Raw genomic sequence first — 25806 nt, 5'->3', positions numbered from 1 at the left:
TTGCCTTTGAAATGGTTGCTTCCAAGACAGGGACAGGGCTGCAACCACCGCTTCCTTGGTGCAAGCGTTGGCAGTTCGTCTTGTAATTGGAAGGTTGCCGGTTCGAGCCCCGGCTCCAAGAGTCTCGGTCGTTGTGTCCTTGGGTAAGACACTTCACCCGTTGCCTACTGGTGGTGCTCAGAGGGCCCAGTGGTGCCAGTGTCCGGCAGCCTCGCCTCTGCCAGTGCGCCCCAGGGGGCACTGACAGAGGCGCACTGTGGCTACAATGTAGCTGCCATCACCAGTGTGTGAATGGGTGAATGACTGAATGTAGTGTAAAGCGCTTTGGGTTCAATAGGGACTAAGTAAAGTGCTATACAAATACAGGCCATTTACCATTCGCTTTAAGACGTTTCACCTCTCATCTGAGAAGCTTCTTCAGTTCAAGGGTCAAATGGTGGAGAGTCCCAGATTTAAGCCCTATGGGAGTGTCTCCCCAAGAGGGACATGGACCCCCTATTGATCCTCTACCTAATCACACGAGCTGAGGTGTGAAAACGGGCGTAGGGCACAATCAGCTAAGGTTTCAGGTGAACTTATTGTGAAACCTAGCCCCACCCTATCATGTGACTTAGTGAGGTCAAATGGCCCAGGATGTGAGTGGGAGTTAAGGCGTCTGGGAAGGGATCTCTAAACTGGATTATAGATGGCAGACAGTTGGTGTCGTAAGTCGGCGGTGGCTTACCTTACTCCTGGAGGGAAGATGAAGGGAGCATCCCAACCATCTTTTAATCAAATTTTGAATTTGGGATCTCAGCTTGACAGAAAGGTTGCCAAACCATGTACTGATACATGTAACAGATAACAGAGTCAACAGCTGCTGTAAAAGTAGTATAAAAAATATAGTTCAATCACTGATATAGTTTGCGATTGAATGGGCCAAGTTGTCAGTTACATACAATCAGTTTTTTCTAATATTATAATTATATAATAATAAGTGTGATAAAAAAAAAAAACACATCTGATACCATCTGTTACAAATCTGTTTCCATTTTCATACAGAGAAATTCACGTTAAGCAGAACTGAACATCGACTGCTTCCACTCAAATCCCAGCCGAATTTCACAGATCTGAAACTGAAATTCAGAATTTCCTCCACAAACAGTGACATGCATCGCAGATGAATTGCATTCATCCGTGCAAACTAATTTGTATTGATTCCAACATGTTGGCGATCTTTCTGCATTTAAAAATTAGATGGCAGTTATTTGCAAACTTTCTCCAGTCAATCTAAGAGTGACTGAAGTTTGTCCAAGTTGGTTCCAATTGCTTGGAGACAGGTTGAAGTTGCTGAATGCTTATCCTCTGGGCAACCAGGTGGTCCCTGTAATTACTTCCAATCAGTCACCAAACACAAAAAATAAATCCTTGCATCACTGGAAACTAGACATTTTATTCAGTTGTGACTAAGCCATAAAACTCATCAGAATTACTGCAATTATATTTTTTTAACGTACAAAACGTTACACAAGCACACAGAGGCTCCGTGTTCGTTAAGTTAGGGAAGTGTGTCTGACGTTGTTTGATTTATATACCGCATTATTCTACTGTTATAAGACAGACTAGAACACTGAGAGTAACAGAAAAAAAATAGTTAAAATTATACACTCTTTGAAACTGAAGCTAAACTGATTTGAAAACCAGAATTTAAAAACTAAAAAACACCCCTTTAAAACGCTTATGATTACTCTGTCAGGAACCCACTTGTCTTTATGCTGCTACTAGCTTTGAGAATTTTTTATGTTTTTTCTTTCAGAGGGTGATTTTCAATGTGGTCAACTTCTCCAAGACAAAGAGCCTGTACAGAGACGGCATGTCCCCTGTAGTGAAGTCTACCAGCAGGCCAAAATGGTAAGTTTGCAACGACATAAGCAGCATTTCTAGAAGCAATATGTTAAATAATTAGTGCTCCGATTGTTGTTTAATATTGTCCTACTAGAACAGAGTATTTATAGACTTTCTGCAACTTTGAAATACTTTTCTTCTCCACCTGGCAGCTGACCCACACATTCCTAAGCACATAGACAGACACACACACACCCTAAAGACTGATACTTTAGATTTCCAGAGTGGATGCGTCTGGGTGCATTAGCATGTGATCCATTGGTTGCCAGTATGATGGCTGTCTGATGTAATAACGCTTGACTGATGGATGCAGAAATGTGTGTGTATGGTTGCATGCATATATATATATATATATATGTGTGTGTGTGTGTGTGCGTGCGTGTGAATGGATAGGTATGGCAGGAGGGAACAGGGAGGGTGCGGTGGGGTTGGGCGTAGCGTCTGCCAAGCAGACTGGTGTATCCAGTGGGGCGAAGAACAGGATAGCGTGATGAAGTGTTGCCATCCAAGAGAAGCCCTGACATCTGTCATCAGTTGATGGAGGGCATCCGCAGAAACGCCAGGCATCTGCCACCCTGAGCTGTGTGCGTCTGCTAGCCTAGCGCTCGCACCGACCATGCCGTAGCATGCCGGTCGCAGGCTAATGGGAAGAGACAATGGGCACGACACCAGAGAAGTGGAAAGATGAACTGCTGTCTGCAGTACAGTACAGAACAACACGATGCAGCTTAGCTCGGCCTCCTGGCTCCTTCTGTTTTGATTTTATGTAGTAGTTGCAAGTTTGTCTGTTGTGCGTGTAGGGGTATGGCTTTATCACAGCGCACCAGCCTCTCCCATTGTCTCCTCCTGCCACTGACTGATTTACAAGTGAAGCTAGCAGCCGTTTGCTTTAAAATCTGTGGGGGGTTTTTTCAGGTAAGTTTATTTATACTGCCAAATAGGCTACTGTGACGACAGTTTAAATCCGCAGTAATTTATATGATAATTTCAGGTAATTAATGTCCCAGGTGACGAAAACCTGGTTCTGCATAGCCTTAACTTCTCATTTGACATAATCTTGAATTGCTGAGGAGTTAATCTGCGCAGAGCCCTCATTGGGTCATTTAGTTCCCAAAGCTTTTCTAAATACACTAATCATGCAACCTTGCCCATGTTTATGTTCCAGTCAGCGCTCATAAAAAAGTGTTTAAGTGACAGACGCAGCAGGAGGTGATGTTACTGAGGCCTGACTCCATTTACCTCCTCAGGCTAATACTGTTTTAACCACTCCTCTCAGCACTGTGGCGTCTAAGGGGGCATAATGTCTCCTGCACTCGTAGAGATATTTTCCACTGTCAGGGGCGTCCAGGACCACAGCTGACATTGTTTGTGTCCCCACAAAGTGGTCAAGATGCTTTTAACACAACCTCCTCTATTTGACTTTCCATGAGCACAACAAAGCGCAGACAGCTCCTAAAGTAGCAATCTTCTTTTTGACAGCTACAGATATGGAATAAATAAAAAGGCAGAGCATGGAGAGCTTCGCCTGTCTGATCCAAACTCACACAAGACAGGATGAAGAAGGTACGAGAGAGAGAAAGAGAGAGAGATGGAAAGAGAGAGGCAGACTTGCAGAAAAAGACAGAAAGGATAGAGGAAGAAAAACACAAAGTACAAGAAAGAGATTACTGAGACAGGTAGACGGGGGAGGGGAGCGGGGAAAGGTTGCCCTCCGACTCCCACCGCCCACCACCCAATGTCTGTATTTATCAAAAGAATCGTCAGTATTAGCTCAGGAGTTGAAGCCTTTATCTCCCTGTGCAGGTGCCTTATGTCCTGGGGCCCCAGCATCGCTTGGTGCTAGAGGCTGCAGGGCTCAGCTGGCTTCGGCTAAGCTGGGCATTTCAGAGAGAGACAACTGGCAGATTACAGTCCAGCAGGACGTTTGTTGCTACAGGTGGAAGGATCTGTCCTCCATCCCTTACTCCATCCCTTTTTCGTCCATGACTCCTCCAGCTGTGAGCTGACAGGGGTCACTGTATTTTATCACATTGAAACAGAGCTATAGGTTGCAAATATGTTGTTGAATAAACTAATTTAAAATGACTACAGTTTACATTAATCCTTATATGATTGCCAAGGAAGTTTTTCAAGATTGAGTTGACCGTCAGCTTTAGCAAAGAGGTTCCTTTTGTCTTATCATTTGTGCTTTATTTGGTACTGCGATTTGGCTCGTGGAATTAAAAATCGATTTCAAGTTCAGTGTTTGCAAGTCAAAGGAAATAGAGTGAGCCATATTTTCTCATACTAGTCTGTCGAGCACAACAGCCCCCTTGGTGACACTAGGTGCCAACCGCACTCCCTGCGGTCTGCTAGTTGTTAGACTGCTAGAGCAAAGAATTGCTCAGCATCCTTATTTTCTGGGATAAGCTAATTAGAAAGTCAAAGAGCGTGGTGTAATGCAGCTGCTGGAGGCCAGAATGCTGTGGGGTGGGGTAATGGCCAAGACGGTTGCATGAGACTGACTGCATCAACCGGCAGATGCCTCATGCAGAGTCTCGTTTGGGAGTGGGGTAAGACTAGAGAGCACAGGACGACGGCACAGAAAGTGGAAGATATTTTCAGCCTTGCATGAGAGGGCTACTGCTAGCAGTTATTTTTGTTTCATTTAACATGCAGATTTTAAAAAAAGTTTAAATGTTAATAATAAGTCACGGAGTCCAGCGCAACCACTTCAGATGTCTTGTTTTATTTATCCAACAGTCCAGCCCCCAAACATCAGTTTGTAGTGTAAATTCTCACATTTATGAACCCCAGAGTGGAGACTGTTTGGTTGATAAGTGATCGATTAACTTTATGATCAATAACTCTGATCTGGGCTACGATACAGCAATTAGTCTAGCAACTGAGTGGCTTTATAACCAGCCAGCATCATAAATAAAGTTTGGTTTTACAAATTCTTTAAGCTTTACACTGTACAGCAGATAATTTAGATTTTACATTTGTTTTGGATATTATTGGGAATTTGAATTCCCCCCAAAAAGATCTGCAGTGTGCCTTTTAATTAACTTTCCAGTTTTTCGACACTCAGTAGGTATATGGATAAAAATAGCTACACCTCTAACTGAGCCAGCAGATGAACAGTCAGAGTTGGAGGAAATAGGTTGCCAAATATTGCTTCTAAAGTTAGAACCAGTCAACCTTGGGCAAGGGTAAATGCTTTTTTCCCCTTTTCTTTATAGGAGTCAACAATAAAACAGAAGCCTGCTTTTCAAGCAATTGTGCTCAGCTCCAAGAGACAGACAGAGTTAGTCAGTCGATGAGTCAGTCAGCGTCGTTTTGCTTCTCAGCCACAATCCTTCCTGTAAGCGTGTGATGCAATAGCTTAGTGAAATTCTATTTGGAGATGTCTGTCTCTCCATCCGGGTGAGTGTTAGCAGTAATTGTTCTGTCAATCAGCAATGCTGCTTCTCGCTTGTTTTCCTCACCACCTGGTATGTCCTGGCAGAGGGTGAGGGGCAAGGAGAGGTGAGACACGGGGAATAAAGGAGAAAGGATACCTCCCTCGCTCTGTGTGCCGCTCCCTGCTCACCTTTGGATGTCTTTACAGTGTTATATTTGTCCTCTTGTGCGTCCGTTCTCACCTCCCTCTTATGTCCCATGTTTTCCTTGGTTTGTCTTACTTCTGCTTACTTTAATTCAGTTTTTCTTTTATGTTCATTTTTCCCCGTTGTCTTGTCATCTCAACCTTTTGCATAACTTTAATGTACCGTATTTTTCGGACCATAAGGCGCATTAAGCGAAACAAAACAGTCAGATAAGTCAAACTTTTCTCAACTCATTCTTCTTGCTTCCTCCACTTCTGTACCATTGATTCATTAATGTTGAATTCTCTCACAGCTGCTCTATTCCTATGTTGTTGCAGTATATTAATGACTAACCTCGTATTGTGGATGGATTATCTCAGTTGTTCTCCTGACTGAAGTTTGGTCCGTTTACAGCATCGTGACATGCAATTGCATTTGTCCCTAACCATCGGGAACCCTCTCTTTAACTTTTATAGAGTGGAAAAAAGGTTAGCGTTCATCCTCCAGCTTCACTGCGTGTGTGTTATGCTAACATAGCAGCTGTGTCACTAGCGATCATGAAGCACATCATTATATACCAGCTAGCCCAACTTTAGTAAACCTACAAACCTCACTGCTGTTTAGTTTTCTGTCTTGATTTATGTTGGAAGTGATAGCAGAGCTATAGGTTTTAATTTATTCAAAAATCTCTCAGTCAGAACATGCTATATCATGGTCAAAGGAGCTTGCAAAGAAAGCTCCTTTGACTACGATGACCTGGATGACTGAGAACCTTCACAGAGACATGCTATATCATGTTTAGGTGGAAACTAGCAAGCTAACTTCCTGCTAACTTCTAACTGTGTTAAATTTCATAAATTCTGTTTTCATGGATGCCTGGATGTTAAACTTAATTGTTACACCTGGTAAAGCAGCAACGCTGATCTTTTTTTTTTAAAAAGATGAAAGAATTTAGACCGTTTTTAACTCTTAGTGATGCCGCAGTGTTCGTTTGACTTTGGGACATGAAGCGGACTTTTGGACTCAGATTACTCTGCGAGGCTCCTGACTACGGCAGGTGTAATGCTCCGACAATCCATCAAGTGGTGCGGCTTCATAGCTTACCAAAGTCGTACTAAAACATTTTTTGACAGATTTTTGAGTGCCGTGTACCACATAAAATTGGTTCGAGGTCAGTAAGCACAACCTGAATTCATACATAAGGCACACCGGATTATAAGGCACAAAATTTTAGTTTTAAGTGCGCCTTATAGCCCGAAAAATACGGTGCACGTCTTCCTTCCCTCAGCTGCATTTCAGGTATTGGGATTTTCAATGGCTCTGTAAACTGCGTTGTCATAATGTCTTAGTAAGAACTCATAAATAGCCTCACTGTTTATGTTTCATATGCTTGAAAGGGAAAAAAGTATCAGCCACTATAACTGCTATTTAAATCCCCAAATATCGGTACTGGTATTGTTCTTAAAAGCACCTGTTTACCCATCCAGAAGATATGGAGTAACAGTAATTTTGGTTTACCACCTACCAAGTATATTAATTTTTAATTTTTTTAACAGCTGAAAACTTGACAGCAGCTCATCCAAGACCTTGTCTCTCTGCTGCAGCTTGAAGACACTGTGAGAGTGAAGTAAAATTATAGTGCTGAGGACTGGAAGTAAGTTGAAAGTCTTACTGTAGGGTGACAGTTTTCTGGGGTTTTTCCAGTAAAAATGTCCCCTTTCACATACAAATAGCTACGTAATGCACAGTTAATCTTTAATACCTGGTTATAAATGCAATAATATTGACTGGATTTGAGAGGATTTGTAGCAACAAATATCCAAGTCAGGCGCTCCCATTTCACTCGAACCAACAGTTTTATTGTTTATTGTGTTTTAAAATTACAATTAAGTTTATTAGAAATGTAGAAAAATAAAATCACAAAAAAAAATCAGCACCAAACTGGGAGAACTAGCCCTTCTTAGAGTTTGTACTTGTAAGGCCTGCAGTACGAAGGAAATTGCACCTGTCAAGCTCATAAAGAAACCTCTCATCCAGCACCTGACACACATCCCAGACCTCTAACTGCCGTAGTGCTGAACTGAGCCATTTGGGTCTGAAAATGTGTAATAGTAGCGAGGGAGATGGTCCCTCTATCGAGGACAGAGTGTCAGGCAATGAATTGAAGACAGACAGACTGTAAAGCTTGTGCCAGAACCACAGCAGAAAGGCCTGACTCCTCTTTACATTCAGTGTGTCCGCACTTCCCTCTCCTCTTGCCGCTCCTCCCCAGCCACTGAGCCACTTGCACAATTAACCATGTGGCATGCCTTTTTAATAATAGACCTTTTAATTGTCGGCGAATGAAGAGTGATGTAAAATAGCTAATAGCTTGTGCTAATTAATGGGGGAATTGAACGCTTGTTAATTAAGGGCAAACAGGACAAGGACCGGCTCGGGTAATTTGAGCAATAAAACCGAGACTAACGATTGATTTCCAAACAGACTCGCTTCATAAAAACATCAAGCGACCCCGGCTTTGCTGTTTGAAAACACTCGCCCCACCGTATCCTCCAACCACAGTCACACGCATATAAGTATACACTGAGGAAATATAAACAGACATGTCCTGGCTTCCTACATATGACTCCCAGTAGATGTGATATAACAAGACAAATAGTGTCTTCAGAATGCAATATAAAGATTATTAGCCATAACAAGTGTCTCGGCGGTATTATACAATGTCCGATTTGCTTGTTTCATACTAAAACTCACTATGTTAAATCGAGTAATTCCACGTCTAGTTATGATATTTAGTACTTGCCCAGTTCTCAGTTTGCACATGTCCCTATGGTCATACTTAGACATGAGCCATGGCGATCACATCCACTATCTTCCTCAAGAGACCCGAGGAGCTTTACTGTCTTTTCACATCCATATTTCTCAATTTCAGATCTTTACTGCATTGTTCTACTGTACCATCATTTTTATTACACCTACAGTATACTGTGCCTGCAGCTACTATCTCGATGTTGCTGGCCTGTGTGTTTAATTTAAAATACAGACTGCGTTCGGTGCTGTTTCTCTACTCTCAGGTCCGTTTTGGAAAGGTGAACCGTAGCAATCATTTGACCGTCTGTGGGTTTTCATATAAGAATTTTAAATTAAAAAAATGCTTTTTATGATGTTTCTCTCTGTCAACATTGTCCGCGATAAGGGAGATGGACACAATCTTTTAATAAAAACCTGAAAAAGTGAAACGCACACACTTGTAATTATCTGTGACTGGATCATCTGAAAAGAGGAAATTGACTGATCTTTGAGTCAGAGTGAATATTTGGAAAGAGAAGAAGAGAATACCTGATATACCGGCAAACTTACTCTTGACTCTTACCGAAGTATAGAGTGACGTTCTGGCCACTTGTGCCTTTCCAGTTGTCTTCAAAGAATTGAGAGAGGAAAGTGATCACAAAGCTCTGTTTTATTAGAGGAAATGGCATCGCTCTCATTTTCCTCTTTTAGTTTCCATCTGGGAGCCTTTATTCTTTTTCGGTAGGACCAACTGCGAGACAGAGGGGGAGCAGCTCCAATCAAAACAATCAACAGCACGTGCAGCTTCCTTGTTCACAGAAACTCATTAGTATGCTGCCAGAGGTGGTGAAAGAGGATTATGTGGGAGAAATAATGGGACAAAATGTAGCAAATAGATTAATAATCTTTTGCATGAGGATAAGGATGTGCACAAGAGTTTGTGTATCTGTGGGTGTGTGCACAATAGCGCAAATGCAGTTTTGGGAGAAAGTGTGTATAGTGGCAGAGAGGCAACTTGCTTCTGACTCTCCATTCAACCCACAAAATGACTTACCTGGACAGTTTTATGTTTGCCTGGAGGAGAATTAAAAAGGCACTTCATTTCCCCTTTTACAGGCTGGGTACGCATGTCAGTGCAGCCCTCCCTGAAAGCGCTCTAATCTAAATGCTTTTGTCAGGGGAGATTTGGTAGATTGCACTAGGCAGAGGTACAAATTGGTTGTGTCATCTTATAATGAACTAGGTGAGGCGTTGCAGTTTTTCTGCAGCCAACAGTCCCCTGATTACTGTATTGTGAGTCACTGCTGCTTTTAGTATTGTAGGCAGAATAGCTCACCTTCACCTCTCTTTGTTCAGGAAACTTGATCTCATGAACATTGCAAAATGTTTTGTCGTAGTAAGCCCAGTGTGACAAAAGACGAATTGTTCAACAGCTTGTCCAAGAGAAATATTATATACATGCAGCTGGCTTTACATTGCATATGTAGCAGTCCGTCGTGCATGGTGTGCAGAATACTTTGAGATGTTTTGAGGTGTTGATGCTTGGCTATAAGTTGTTTGAAGCTTATTGAGTGTGCTCAGCACGTCAGCGCATTGACCCCCTGACTTCAACACAAGCATTATGGATATCTCAGCAGTTTCACAAAGCCATGCTGTCAGGTGTTTACGGGACATATTAGGACACTCCTGGTTGGTATCTGCATTCTGCCATAGACAGGAATGTGTGAGTGGGAGTGAGTGTATGTTTGTGTGTGTGTAGCAGGCACTGTGATGAATTCAAATGGATCAGCTAAGTCAACAGCGGTGTGGCAGAGGTTCCAGTTTCACTGATGTTTCAGCACGGCCAGATAAAACCAGTCTTCTCGCTCCTTTGGAAAAGGATTTTGATGGAAATCCTCCTGGTTCCCCTAATTGCATTCTTTCATTTCTTGATGACAAGACTTCTCTCTCTTAGCTCATTTGAGAATTTCTTTGCTTTGTCCACATTTAAATCTGTGCTTAAACTTTTTTTTGTGGCTAGTCACCTTTGTATTATTTATATAAGTTATTGAAATGAGTATCCTCTCTGTGCTGCTCACTGTGTCTGGATGTCAAAGAAGTGAGCGGCGAAATTAAGTGTGAAGTCGGGGGATTCGCCTGTCTCAAAACTCATGACTGGGATTTAATTACTCCGTCCGAGTTAAAGTTACAAAAGGAAAATTATGTAGGGAGCGAGGTGGAAACTGGACAATTTAACATGTGAAAGATGTATTTATTTAGTCTCCCTCCCCTAATTATGTAATATACAACAGTCAGACACAAGTTATGTTTATTTTTCAACAGTCTTTGATTTTTTCCGTCTTCTTGCTGTCACTATCTCGTCACTGTCCCCTGTTGCTCCTGTGGTTTTCTTATGCTTGCAATGATGATCACATATATCACAGTTTCTATCGACCACTCAAACAGCAGTTTGCCGGTGAAGAGTATGTGCATGCAAGGTAGTGTTTCAAATCAGAGACACAGCTACATGTAGGAGCATGCTCAGTGTTCACAGGGTTGTACACAGTGAATTTGTTCCCCAAGGTCAGACTGTCGACATGGAGTTCTGCTTTAATGTCTTTAGGCTTCTGAGGGAGAACATTCAGTACTTGTGTTAGATCCACAGACAGATGGAGTCACCATGACATCACTTATTGGTTAGTGAAGACCTGCTTATGAAGCCTCAAGCTGAGCGCTTTCCACATTTGCAACTTAACTTTTTGAAATCTGAAATCAGACTGAAGACTGAAACTGGTCTAGTGTAAAAAAAAAGGGGTGGAAAGCACCAAAAGCCAATATAGTTATGGTAAGACAAGCTGCACCATGAAAAGGAAATTACCCCGTCTCTCTCTCTCAGGTGTGCCTGTCAGGGTTCATTAGTGAAATTTCTTGCCTTCTTAATGGGGTTGGGAACATCAGTTGTGTTGTGCAGGAGTCAGGTTAGTTCACAGCTGACAGCCCTATTTGACAGCTGTTAGAATTCATATTATGGCAAGAACCAATCAGCTAAGTAAAGAGAAACAACAACACATCATTACTTTAAGAACTGAAGGTCAGTCACTCTGGAAAATTACTATAACTTTGAATGTGGCCCCAAGTGCACAGCAAATCCAGCATGTCCAAATTAACACTGTCGGATTTGATTTCAACACTATTAAAGTGTCTATATGGGTCCACACCAGAGAGTGTTAATTTAACTCTTTTTGGAGAGTTGGTACGTTAACTCTGATTTAGTGTTAAACACCAAATCTGTCTGGAGTTGATAATTTAACACTTGGTGTTAAGAGTTTATATATTAACTCTCAAAGAGTATTTCAGTTTAACTACGTAAGAGTTATCTTCTGATTCATTCTAAAAAGCGGGAATTTTACTGTTCTGAACTTCTAGAAATTTCTTTTGGAAATAAACATTTACTAAAAAGATGCAATGGTTTTTGAAAAACATTTATTCTGAACTGTGCACCACAATTTCAAAACATTTTCTGAAAGATGTAACAGTGTACATGTTCTCACTTTCATTAGAATTTTGTTTATCAAAAGGTCTGACATGGTAAATGCAAATAACAGCATCTCATCACTTATTTCTTCAATACAATATGCATGTCCTTCATTCATCCCTTTGTGGAACTTCAACGCACTTCTGCTCTCCCCCATATTCCATCTTCACAAGCATATCCTGTGCGGAGATTGAATAAAAATTAGTTGACACTAATTAATGGCACAAATAATCCAGTAAACAATTGCAGCCCAGTAAAAAAAAGGAATCCTCTTTGAGCCACTACTTGTGTAAAGTATTTTCCCAAAAGACAAGGACACAGGCAACAGGTAATACTGAACTAAATGTAAAACCTCAACCTTTTTCATTTTTACCTAAACCGTGTTCACAAAACTCTGGAGGGATCTATGCTAACGTAGAATCGAGTCAGGACGTCAGCTACTGCTGTTTGCTCGTTGTTTTTTTTTTATGGGCGATCGTTTTCAGGCTTCAAGTAGCACCATTATACCAACATTTCACGTTCTACACATTGTTTTAGGCGTATTTGACCAAAAGTTTGACTGAAAATTCACATGCAAGCTTTTTTTCAAGGCTGTGGTATTTGCCCGCAAACAATACCTTTCAGCTAGCTAAAACAGAATGTTATGCTATCAGCGAGCAACATGGCTAATGCCTTCCACACAGCTTTGTCTCAACTCCAAAGAGCCACAGAAGTAAAAGCTCATAATAATAATTGAAACAATCTTTGAAAAAATGACTTACCAAGCATGGCAAACAACTCAAATATGTAGAGCAAAATGTTCTGAAACGGCTTCACTTCAGCTTCGATTGGAGCCGTGCTGGGGGCGGAGTCTGTGAATTTACTCTATTGGTGTCATAGCCCCTGTAGGAGTTCAGAGTTAAGAGGTCAAGAGTTAATGTTTCCATTGTAACACCTCCAGATTTGACAGAGAAACACTCATTTTTAACACTCGATTTTAACTACTATCATTTTACACCTCAGAGTTACATTAAAAGAATGTGACTCTGCTTAGAGTAAAATTAACTCTACTTTTGCAAGAAGACTACTAACACCAAAACATTTAACACTGTTGAATTTGCTGTGTGCAGTTGCAAAAACCATCAAGCGCTACCAGGAAACTGGCTCACACATGGACCGGCCGTAAAATGAAACGATAGATGTTTTTATATCGTCATCCGATATATATCGTTATATCGAACAGCCCTAGAGTCGACATTAGATCAGTGGGAATCTGTGCTTTGGTCTGATTAGTCCAATTTTGAGATTTTTGGTTCCTCAAGGCCTGGGAGCTTGAGGGTCCTGTGCAGTATCTTAGCTGTTCCTAGGACTGCGCTTTTCTGCACAGACATCTCCGATGTTGTTCCTGGGATCTGCTGGAGCCACTCGCCTAGTTTGGGAGTCACCGCACTTAGTGCTCCGATTACCACTGGGACCACCGTTACCTTCACCCTCCACATCCTCTCGAGCTCTTCTCTGAGCCCTTGGTATTTCTCCAGCTTCTCGTGTTCCTTCTTCCTGATATTGCTGTCATTCGGAACCGCTACATCAATCACTACGGCCGTCTTCTTCTGTTTGTCTACCACCACTATGTCCGGTTGGTTAGCCACCACCATTTTGTCCGTCTGTATCTGGAAGTCCCACAGGATCTTAGCTCGGTCATTCTCCATCACCCTTGGGGACATCTCCCATTTTGACCTCGGGACTTCCAGGTTATACTCGGCACAGATGTTCCTGTACACTATGCCGGCCACTTGGTTATGGCGTTCCATGTATGCCTTGCCTGCTAGCATCTTGCACCCTGCTGGATTGTCTCTGGAGCATCTTTACACAGCCTGCACCTGGGGTCTTGCCTTGTGTGATAGACCCCAGCCTAAATGGATCTTGTGCTTAGTTCTTTCTTCCGTGCTGTCTTTCAGTCCAGCTTTGTCAAGCCACTGGTAGGATTTCTGGATATCAGCCACCTCCTCTATCTGCCGGTGGTACATACCATGCAGGGGCCTGTCCTTCCATGATGGTTCCTCGCCTTCTTCCTTTCTTGGGTTTCTGCTGCCTGAGGTATTCACTGAGCACGCTGTCAGTTGGGGCCATCTTTGTTCGTTGTCTCATCCTGGACTGTGGTGCTGACACTCACCAGTTCCCGGCCCCCTTCCTTCCGCTTAGCATACAGCCTCAGGGTGCTGGACCTGGGGTGAAGCCCTCCATGCATGGTCAGGAGCTTTCTTGTCTTGATGTCAGTGGCCTCTATCTCCTCCTTTGGCCAGCCTATTACCCCAGCAGGGTACCTGATCACGGGCAGGGCGTAGGTGTTGATAGCCCGGATCTTGATATATATATATATATATGTGTATATATATATATATATATATATATATATATATATATATATAATCCCCACTCGCCCCTGCCGGCGGTCTATCCTCTACCACAGGCCTGGGAGCTTGAGGGTCCTGCACAGTATCTTTGCTGTTCCTAAGACTGCACTCTTGCACCCTGCTGTTATGTGCTGGATTGTCTCAGGGGAGTCTTTACACAGCCTGCAGCTGGGGTCTTGCCTGGTGTGATAGACCCCAGCCTCTATGGATCTTGTGCTCAGAGCTTGTTCCTGTGCTGCCATAACTAGTGCCTCCGTGCTGTCTTTCAGTCCAGCTTTGTCAAGCCACTGGTAGGATTTCTGGATGTCAGCCACTTCCTCTATCTGCCGGTGGTACATACAGTTCAGGGGCCTGTCCTTCCATGATGGTTCCTCCCCTTCCTTGTCATTCTTGGGTTTCTGCTGCCTGAGGTATTTACCGAGCACGTGGTCTGTTGGGACCATCTTCCTGATGTATTCGTGGACGTTTGTTGTCTCATTCTGGATTGTGGTACTGACACTCACCAGTCGCCAGCCTCCTTTCTTCCTTCAGCATACAGCCTCAGGATGCTGTACTTGGGGTGAAACCCTCCATGCATGGTCAGGAGCTTCCTGGTCTTGATGTCAGTGGCTTTATCTCCTCCTTATTCCAAATGTTCGAACACTGAGCTACTAATTGTTTCGCCGTAAATCTCGATGCTGGGTTTCGAAGATTCCATAGGTCCCTCATTGTATTCATGTAAACTCTTCATCTGGGGTTACACGCATTGTAGCAACGGCGCCCTATTTTCATCTCTTGCTCACCGATGCCGTCTTGTTCCAGTAGCCCACTTCTCATCAGGTTGTCCTGGTTCCTTAACACCTAAAAGGAACCAACACCTGATGCGGACCTTGTTAATCTGTGTGTGTGTGTGTGTGTGTGTGTGTGTGTGTGTGTGTGTGTGTGTGTGTGAGTATTACATTCAATCCTATTGGGTATACATTGATGATCAGAAATCATCCGTGAGTTGTTTTTCACAAACACTGTAATAAAAGTAGCCTGTAATTGACGTATATGTGCTCAAATATAAACATAATATTCAAGCATCAATCTAGCTGTATCTTTTGAGTGAAGTGGCTGGCTGTTTTGTAATGTCAAATAAATGGCTCAAACTGGAGTACACCAGCAAAGCCATTGTTTTCCTATAGAGAGAGCACTAGAGCAGTGCAGACCAGCCAAGTGGCTTGTGTGGTATGTGTGCTCCTGCCTGGGTGGCCCTGAGTGTGTGCACAACATGTGCACATGGCTTCCTCTGAATGTGTGCATCTGTTTGTACTTGCTTGTGTTTGTGTTTGTCAGCAAGTTTGTTGACAACACTGTAGGACATCAGGGTGGGATTGCTCTGAATGTGAGGAAACAGCTCATCTGAATATAGATGGGTCCCATCTGGAGGCGGTTGGCTTCAGCCCTTCATAATTTTGTAAGCAGCTAAGCATCTGGGGCCCGCTAATGAAACTAAAGGCATAGCAAAAGGCCCTGGGCTACCACCGGCTGCCTGTAGCTGTCAGGAATGGAGGAAGGACCCCATTAACTGCTCCTTCCATAATTCTTCCTCTGCCCCACTGCAATCCGGAAATATTAAATATTTAGGTATTAATGTCTCTCCTAAGCTTTCAGACTTAACTAAATTAAACCACATCCCACTTCTAAAGAAAGTAGAAGGCGATCTGACTAGATGGAAATCTTTACCCATATCACTCATGGGAAGGGTCGCCACTATAAAAATGATGATCTTACCAAAAATAAATTACTTATTTTTGATGATCCCTAACAAACCATCACAAGATTGGTTCAGATCTCTGGATTCATATATTTCCAAATTCCTTTGGAAAGATAAACCCCCGCGTATCAGCTTAAAAACGCTACAAAGAACCAAGGATAGAGGAGGATTAGATCTGCCTAATTTTCACCAATACTTCTTAGCCAACAGGCTTCAGTTCATCTCAGAATGGTTAAAACATACCTTCTTAGTTGAGCCCTGGCTAGATGTTGAAGAGGCACTATGCAAGGATCTAGAGATTTCAGACCTACCATTTATTAGCTCAAACATCAAAAGACATGAATGCTTTAAAAGTATCAACATCAGCTTTTCTCTGACAGCATGGTGGGAGTTTCTAAAAATAACGGAGTCTTCATTAATCCCATGCAAACGTACACCTATCTGGAATAACCCTGACATATTACAAAACAATAATATGATTAATTTCCCAGAATGGAGTTGTAAAGGAATTAAATACTTAGAACATATATTAGAGGGAACAGAATTTATTCCATTTGACAGACTAGTTGCACAATATGGGATCAACAAGACAAGATTTTTAGAATATCAACAAATTAAATCCATAGTAAAAAAGAAATTTAACCTCAGTCAAGTTGAATTACAAACACCACTAAGTGCGGCACATTTTCTTACTCTTAAATCCCCCAAATTATTATCTAAAATATACAGAACACTTTCTAAATTAGATGAATCAATATCCCTTCCTATTGCAAAGTGGGAAGCAGATTTATCAGTCAGCTTAGACCAAAACTTCTGGTCTCAGATTTGCTTAAAAACCTTTAAATTAATTAAAAATCCCAGTCTGCAATTAATACAATACAAAATACTACATAGAGTGCACTATACAGGTCATCGGATGTTCAAGATGGGCTTTACATCTTCCAACAACTGCTCACACTGTCAAGGCAATACACCAGACAATTACATCCATGCTCTTTGGTTCTGTCCACCAGTGCAAAAGTTTTGGCGCGAGATATGTGAAGACTTATCAAAGTGTCTGAAATGTAACATCCCAACTTCCCCCTTAGTGTGTTTACTGGGCAGCTTAGATAATGTCACTTCAGAAAAGAATATAGCCCATATGGTTTTCACTGCCCTATGCATAGCCAAGAAAACTGTCCTCATGAACTGGAAAAATAAAAATAATCTTAATTCTAACCAATATAGAAATTATCTATTAGATTACATTAGTCTTGATACAGCCTCTGCCACCACATCAGATCAATTGCTCTGGACTCCTTTTATCAGCTCCATCACCTAGTGGGGGTGGGGGGTCATAGTTTGGTCCCGCCTTCACTGTTGTGATTGGTGTGGGGGTAGGGACAGGCTTAGGGCGTCGGGGGGTTCCCCGGAGGCATCTTCCTTGGGGGGCTCAACCCGGGGTAGCGGTCATGTCCGGTTGGGGGCTCTGTTGGCTCTCAGGTGACTGTTTCCTCGCGGCTGCGTGCAGCGGGGCTAGGGGAGGGTCTGTGCTGACGGACGTGGGTTACTGACCTGGTAGCCTGGCTGGCCCTGGGTGGGTCCGGGATGGGCGTGAGGTTCTGGGGGTGCTCCATCTCTGGGCTGGGGCCCGGGCCGGGCCTCGGGGGCTTGGATCCTGGTTGGTGTGTTGCCGGGGTTGTGGGCGGGTGGGTGCATGGGGGCCCGGCCCTGGAGCAGGGTGCCGCCGGTGCGTCGAACCGCCTGGGGGGCTCTTCAACTGGTGGGGGAGATGGTCACATCTTGCAGGAGCTTTCCTCTCTTCAGGAACTCTCTCTGCAGGAGGGGGAGATACAGGAGAGGTGGAGGAAGATCTCAGCCTGGGCGTTTACTGTCTTATGTAGTCTGGAAGATGAGTGGATGGTGGGGTGGGTGCAGTTTTCTCTGTGGTGGGGCCGGGAGGCGCTGCTGCACTGGGCCCCGGTCTGGATGGGCCTGGGCCCCCTTTCCCTGGCGGGTCGCGGAGTGTGGGAGTGCCTACTGGGGTCAGCGGGGGAGCTGGCCCCAGGGAGGGGTTACCTGCCCCTCCCTTCCTTCCCTCCCCATCTCCAGCTGCCTCCCTCTTCCCGCTCCACCACAACCACCCACACATGCAGGGCCTTGGAGTAGGGGTATGTCACCAGGGTGCAGAGGAGGCTACCCCCCCCCTCTGTCCCCTTCTGGCTGCCTCTGCCTCAATTTTATCCCACAACTTAGACATTTACATCATTCACACTCTCATTACACATACATATAGGATCTTGGGGGTGGGCACAATCACGGAGTCCAAATTACCATCAGGGTGTACACCTCACCCCTGGCGTCGTTGCCCACCTCTTAATTTTAAATACACTTAGACATTGAGGGCTATCAGGAGGGACTATGCGCTTACCTGCTGCTCCTTGGCAGGTAGCTCCATGCCCTCCTGGGTTTTAATTGCACCTTAGAACACACATGCATCAACACTACAATGAGCGGGTGGAGGGAGGTTTGGAGTCTTCTCCCACCCCCATTCTCTGCGGCCTGCTGGAGCGGGGGGGCTAGGTGGAGTTGGCCGTCTGACTGCGGAGTGTGGGGCCTCCCTGCTGCTACGGAGTCAGGGTGGTCTGCCTCTCCCCACCGCAGGGAAAAGGGTAACACCACCTGGGTCTGGGTGCAGTTCCCCCCTCCGGGGGCAAGGGTACCTAGACCCGGTTTGTAGAGTACGCTTGGGGAGTGTGATCGTGTGTACAGCGTCTCTTTATGTCTGTCTCCACGTCGGTTGAGTGTGGAGTAAGTGCATATGAGAGCATGAGGGGGGGAATGGATGTTTGTGTCTGTGTGTGCCTGTATGTCTGTGTCTATATGTCAGGCTGGGTATCAGACGCCACCTCTCTGGGGACACCTCAGGCCCTCCAAGGTTTGGAGGCCTATCTCCACCTACCACCACTTCCCCTGCCGGTGGCGGACTCCCTCAGGTGTCGGTGCGTTGGTGGTTCTTTGTGTCTGGGGTGGGCGTCCAGGTACACACCGGCTCACTCCTTGGCGGCCGCTTATCGGGGCCTGGAGCCTGGGGCTCGCTCGGGCCCCTTCGGGGGTGGGGTGCCCCCGGCCTCTCGGCCTGGGGCTCGGTCACTCAGGCACAGCTGGCGGCCGGCGGAGCTCATGGGCGCGTCACTGCAACTCCCCCTGGCTTCTGCTCCGCGGCTGCTGAGTGAACCCTCATCTGGGACTCTCCTCAGCTCTTACTGGAATAGTGGCGCGGCTGCCCCTCTGTTGGTCTTCCATGGTCTCTTGTGTTCTGGGGGCCTCTGGATGTCTGGAGTTTTGATCTCCTCCATACCTGCTTCACACCCTGGAGGACGGGGCTGTGGCCCCCCCACACTCCCTAGCAGATCGTTACATGGAGAAACCTTTGGAATACAAGCGCGCTGATCCACACAGGTATGCACACGGGTGTTCACTGCTCGTAGACCCAAATTACACCTTTCTTGGCTGCTACTTCGAAGCACATCTGTCCTGCGTGCTGCACAACAACATTGAATATTTAGTATTTACTGCTGTTTACACTTAGCTAGATTAATGCGATGGTGTTGTGTTTAGTATGTTGCTTTGTTTTTTTTTTTGTCTTTTTTTGCTTGTTTTCTATTCTTCTCTCAACAGGTGATCCAGGAGATTTTTATTTTTTTTTCTCCCCCCCTTTCTCACTGTCCCTCTCCCCTTCTGTTTTTCCTTTCCTTCCTCTTTCTTTCTCCCTTTCCTATCCCTCACTCATGTCTGTCCCGTCTGTAACATCTGAAAATAAAATATAATAAATAATAAAAACAAAGATCGACCAAATGGACCAATACGGCAATGCCACGATGATCCATTTGGCAAAGTAAATCCATTGGGTATCCTTGTTGGTCTTCAGACAACAATTCTGATGGCTAAAGAACCAAATGGGACAGGCGAAAAAAAAAAAAAAAGGAATGGAGGGAGGACGATAGGAATGAGGACGAGTGGAAATATGGATGGAGGGAGACACGAGCCAGGAGGAAAGAGTGTGTTGAGAATATTGGAGGTCTTAAAGAGACCTAGATGGCTCCTTTGAGACAACAAGCAAGAAAGCCAAGTAGGCCATTAGAAAACTGAGCCATAAAATGAAGACAGTGGTGTCTTTATTGTGGCCCATTAACTCGCATGTTCATGTGGAGATAGCTGCACTGTGTGCCACCGTAATGAGCAATATAACGATGCCCCAGCATAGAATGATGCAGTGTTAAAAAAAACACTAGTTAAGTAGAATCATGTTAACTACTAACATCAGCTTTTGTGTGTGGCTTTGGACTCCAGTAGCTTACCTGAATTGTGTGTCTGTCTTACAAGTAAATCCCAACAGGATATTCTCTTTTTATTATCTGTTACTTTGTATCACTTCAGCTTTCATTTCTTTTCCTAAAACTAAAACACTTTTCCATGAAATACTTCTCGAAATTCCTGTGTAGCCTGAAGTATATATATTTTTCCCTCTGCTTGCTTCACATCCTTGCCTTCCCTCCATTAATGTGAATGACCCTGAGCAGCTGTGCTGTCCACAGTGGCTGCTACTTGTGGTTTGCTTAGGGAATGGAAAGCCATAGGCCCTTTTCTTAAACTTTATTATTATTGGTCCTTTATTCCTGTGTCAGTCTGATTTCCCAGTGGAAATGAAATGAAAAAGCAATTGGTTCTCCTTTTTATTACTGTCATCTGTGTTTTCTGGTCCAGAGAGTAAAATTGCTTGATCTCAGAGAGTTGCACTTTTACCCCCCCCACCCACCCCTGTATGAAGTCACCGTAAAGAAAAACAATAACAGGGAAAACAACAATAAGCATCAAAAAAAAAATTACCTGTCAAAATGAGCGTGTCTGAAACTGGAGGGCCGCCAACATGCTGACACCCACCAGTTGTTTATGACGGGATGAGTCAGTTATCTGCCAGCTCCCACAGTTCAGGAAAAGATGTTTAGGAGAGATTAGGATCATAGACAATGAAGGACAGACATGCAGAATGCAGAGGTGGAGGGGGCAGTAAGTCGAGAAAGACAAAAGGCGGAGAGTGAGGAAAAAGTGTTAAAAGATATTTTGTGGACAAAAAGAAAGACAAAGGATTCCCTTGAGGTTGTGGCTAACCCTAAAGAGGCATCCCGATGGGGGCTCCTCATCTCAGCACCTCAAATCATTTATTCATTGGCTTCATTAAGAAATAAATTCCAAGACTGCTTAAAGATCGATCTCCAGGTCACTTTCTGTCATCGCTATTCCTAATGAAAGCCCCAGTGTGTATTCATTCTCAGCTGTTTATGCGGCGTTTGTGGAACAGTTACTGTTAGCTAAACAGTTAATAGTAATTTCTTGTCATGTCATTTTACAGACTTCATTAGTACCGCAGCAGACGATCAAAATGAATGACACTCGATAATTTGCGTAAATACTGCATTGCTCTTTGATAAAGCAGACAGTACCCTTCACTGCCAGCCGGTGTCTCAGCAGCATCGTGGGTTTATTTAACTTCATCTAACTTCACATGCAGCACTAGACAATACAACAGAAGAGTGACTGTTCCCTGGACCTTCACACGTGTAATTACAATCGAGGAAGATAATTAAAGAGGCGGAAAGGAAGACAGATCTTGTCATTTAGGGAACAATGCCGTCCAATCTACTCATATGTATTCTACTTCCTGAATTATCAGCTGACATGATGGCACAATCAGGAAGAACGCCCCCCCCCCCTTTTTTGTTGTTGATATTTCTCACCTACTGGTCATCAGTTACACAAGGAGCTGTTTGATTGAAGCGCCTTCTGTGTGTTTGAGATAATGATATGATAGGTATAAGTTAGAATAGAAAACAAATGTCCAGCTCCACCGGGTAAAAAGAGCTATGCCAGTAAAATGTTTGTTTTTAACCATTTTAAAACGCCTCCAGACACATTTCTAGCACATATTTTGAGGCGTTACCTAAATTAACTTTAACTTCAGTGATTGCTTAATAACCCACATCTATTGCTTGCAAATAGGTAGACATTGCTGCAAATAAAATCTGGTTAGCTGGAGAAGTAATTGATTCATTTACTTCTGGGTGGTATGTCACCAGCTACGTTCAGTAGGGTTCATGTTTTAAACCCAGAAGCCATCTCTATCTTTTATATACAGTCTAAGGGGCAGGGATAGCTCAGTAGGTAGAGTGGCGGCCCCATGATCGGAAGGTCGGGGGTTCGATTCCCCTGAACAGCTACCCTGAGGTACCCCTGAGCAAGGTACCGTCCCCACACACTGCTCCCCGGGCGCCCAATGGCTGCCCACTGCTTCACTGAGTGAATGGGTTAAATGCAGAGAGGGATTTTCCCCACGGGGACCAATAAAGTACACTTTCTTCTTCTTCTTTCTATGGTCAAAATGGGACTTGCAGGGAGCATTTATGTATAAGAAACATGCTGAAAGCGTTGCCACACTACCCAAGGACATTCTCTTGAAGGCAAATGTAGGAATTCTGTAAGTGATGCAAATTTTTTGGATATGCAGCTAATAATTAGCTCCAAAACAAAATTATAGCTAAGAATAATGACTGACAGAATGTTTGTTGTCAGTAGTTTTAATCGTTGAAGGTACCAAAAAGCACTCATGGCAGAAGTTTAGTCTTAACAAATTTACTCTGGAGGGAATTGTGCCTGTTTACATGAACTCCCATATAATTTCTGTCTTGACCAGCAGGCCCAGGAACATTATTTTTACTAGAGAAACACCAGTAGCATAGCTCAAAACTCAAACCTGTGCAGTTAAAAGTTCTGAGTAAATAACTGGTGCATCACAAACACATTTTTTTTTTCAATTTTAAATGGCGTTTTGTTAAATATGTGCATTTTCCTGAGTGCACATATTTTCCACTAAGAGCTTGAAGGAGTATTTACGAGGACCGGCAGTCTCTAGACTGTGGATGCTGCGCACGTGTGTCCGCAGAGTTGGATCGTAGAATAGACAGAGATAGAAACAGAGATTGAGAGTCTATAGAGTAAAGGCATAGGGAACCAGTCATGCATTCTGTTCAGCCGCCTGTAAAAATGACTGAATATATAAATGAAAATATTTTTGATGCATTCAGCGGGAAGGTCAAGGTTCAAATGAAGTTTTTGATGTGGGGCCGAGACTAAAATATTGAAATACATATTGTGCAAAGTTTAGACACTATTTAAAATGTAAATAAAAACTGAATGCAATGATTTGCATAGCATTAAAATGATATATTAATATAATATTAATATTATCTATGCATGCTAATTTTAATTTTTTTAAAGAGCGTTCTATAGGTTTCATGAGATTAGTGTCTGTATACAATACTAGTAAAACTCTTGAGTCACCCCCCATTTCTCCATCTTTTGCTGCCAAGAAGCCAGACTTTCTTGTAATATTTTTTAAAGTGGTCTTAAACAGTAGTTCTCTGGGCTCTCTGAAGGTCTTTCAGAGGTTTTCTTTGAACACTGACTGCTTTTCACTCATTTTTAGTCCAGTCCTAGTATCTTTTCCAGAGGACTGCTGTTTTCTTTATTCATACTGACCTCTGAATCATTCTAGACATGTTCTCATTTATGTTGTGGAAATACTTAAATACACCCAGGAGTAACAGTAACATAAAAAGTAACTTGTTTCCAAATGACAGAATGCCTTCACTTATCTCAGATTGATGAACCTGGCAATACTAAGTGTCCCATGTCTGAAGGGGCTCAAATCTATACGTATATAAGTCTGGTCAATGACCAATTGTAGGAATGGACCTAACATATGTTGTCGCTGTCTAAATAACAGAGGGGATCGTGCCAGCATACATTCATGTGCCCCTACATCTGTATATGGGTGTGTTTTTGTTTGTATGGAGTGGGTCTTCACTCACTCTGGCACCTTCCCAGCTCCCCATGGCCAGACCAGCAGCTGGCAGGCAGAGATTGCCCACTCATCAAGCCACTTTATCACTAGGCCCGTGGAGTTCAAGGGGCCTGTCAAAGACCAAGCGGAGGAGGCTCCTCACTCCTTTTATACCAGCACACTTTTATACCACCGGTGTTAATTTGCAAAACTTGGCCAATGAGCTCTCGAAAAGAGCGGCTATGAGCAAAGTATCGCAGATAGTTTGACAAAGGCTTAAATAAAGAACAACAGCTAATGTCTTTGGCAGTAAGGCACGCTTACTTACATTTGGGATTTCTTGCCTTCTTGGGAAGGTGCTCGCTTCCAGTTGAAACAATATAATGTTTGGGAATTTTGCTGCTGACAGACACAAACACAGCTAACTCGCACACTTTCTTGCCGAGAGCAGCCTTCAATCCTCGCTAAATTATTAACCAACAAAAAATACTGGCTGTCACCTTGTTGTAGTGGTTGGTTGACAGGCATAGCACAGAGACTGTACCGCTGCTGCTCGAGACCTTACGCTTTCACGACGAGGTATCGAGAACTTGAAGCTGAGCTTTAAGCCTTTACTTCTGCGCCTCCACACTGCAAATAAGAAACTTTAAGATTGCTCTGACTGTTGGTCCTAGTAGTTTTCACTCCTGATCTCCTTTGTCTGTCTCACCCTCCCTAACACACTCCCTCCCTCCTTTGTCCTACTTAGCCAGCAACTGCAAAATCACTTATCTTCACCTTGCTTCCTCTGTCTCCTGCTAGTACACATTAGCAGCCAGCAGCCATATGTAATAGGACTGTGTGTGCCCCTGCTGGTATAATGGCTTCTCTGACACTTCTCCCATTAAATGTGGTCAGGCAGTGCTACACAGGAACCCTCTGCGCACGCTAAAATATTGTTATGTAACTACCATAAACAAGCTGGCCGGTGTCAGTGACTTTGGGAATATGTGGGGGGCTATTTTTGGTTTATTGGACCTTACCTTTTTTTCTCCTTGTCTTTATTTCCTCTGACTCTCCTTCCAGCCTCACCTGCCTTGGGTTATAAAAACCTTTTATCATAATAAGGTACACGCAGCTGCATTAGGAAACTCATCAGATTACAGTGTGACTAAGTGGACATGTCTGCTATATCTAATGGGCTTTTTTATCTTAAAAACCGTGTCTGTACAGTACCACATACAGTACAGTAACTAAATAGCATCTGCTGCTCCATGGGCTGTGTGTGGTGAAGCCCGGGCTAAGTCTCGGATAACGTGATCATCGGCAGCATCCTTAACTGTTACCGTGACAAACGAGAGCTCTGATTCTGCCTGATAAGCGACATATTCATTTGTTTAATTAAAACAGCTTGTCTCATCGTAGTGAGGGGTCAGTTTAGAGAATGTTAGAATTAAAGCAGGTAATTAAGTAAAGCTCCAGATAAGAAACCCCACAGAGGTAGCTGCTTCTGCCAGTAGGGAAGGCAAACCTAATCTATCCCCTCTGCAATCCCACAAGGTCGTTCACTTTATTAAAGTCTGATGCCACTACCGCTGCCCAGCAGCCCAACATGATGAAATATTTTATATACTTGTTGGGAAGGAGGGAAAGAGGGAGGAAGAGGTAGCACGGACTAAAGTCTATAATACTACTACACAAAATTAAGGTAATTAAAGACTGCTTGTTATCTTGTCTATGAGAACAGGAAAAGAACTTGTACAGCAACGAGCACCTTGACAAAGATATTTGTTTGGCCAATGGAGTGTGGCGTTAATTATCACAGGCTGATTAAAGGCACCGAGCAGGAATGGATGTCGTTTGTCTTGCCAGCCGTAGACTCTACGGCAGCTAGCCAGGTCATTATTTTAGGGACCTTTTGGGGCAATTTTAAAGTCGGGGGATGGTTTCTCTAATGTTGAGTGAGTCAGTAGTGTAATGGAATAGCGGGATAATTAGTCAAAAGGTGTGTTACAGTGATGAAAATAGATGCTACTGTAGCAGAGGATAGTTCAGATATAAGC

General features: G+C 43.6%; 1 protein-coding gene across 1 annotated transcript in view; it reads left to right on the top strand.

The window, feature by feature from the left end:
- Positions 1 to 25806, top strand: part of agbl4 (AGBL carboxypeptidase 4) — a 344683-nt gene that overhangs the window by 136507 nt on the left and 182370 nt on the right. The window contains exon 4 of the mRNA XM_082525172.1: positions 1796 to 1890. Coding sequence (XP_082381298.1) covers positions 1796 to 1890 — 95 coding nt within the window. The remainder of the gene's footprint in view (positions 1 to 1795; positions 1891 to 25806) is intronic.

The sequence above is a fragment of the Aulonocara stuartgranti genome, assembly GCF_965226115.1.
Source record: "Aulonocara stuartgranti genome assembly, chromosome: 23".
Lineage (NCBI taxonomy): Eukaryota > Metazoa > Chordata > Actinopteri > Cichliformes > Cichlidae > Aulonocara > Aulonocara stuartgranti.
This window is presented reverse-complemented; position numbering and strand designations above follow the sequence as displayed.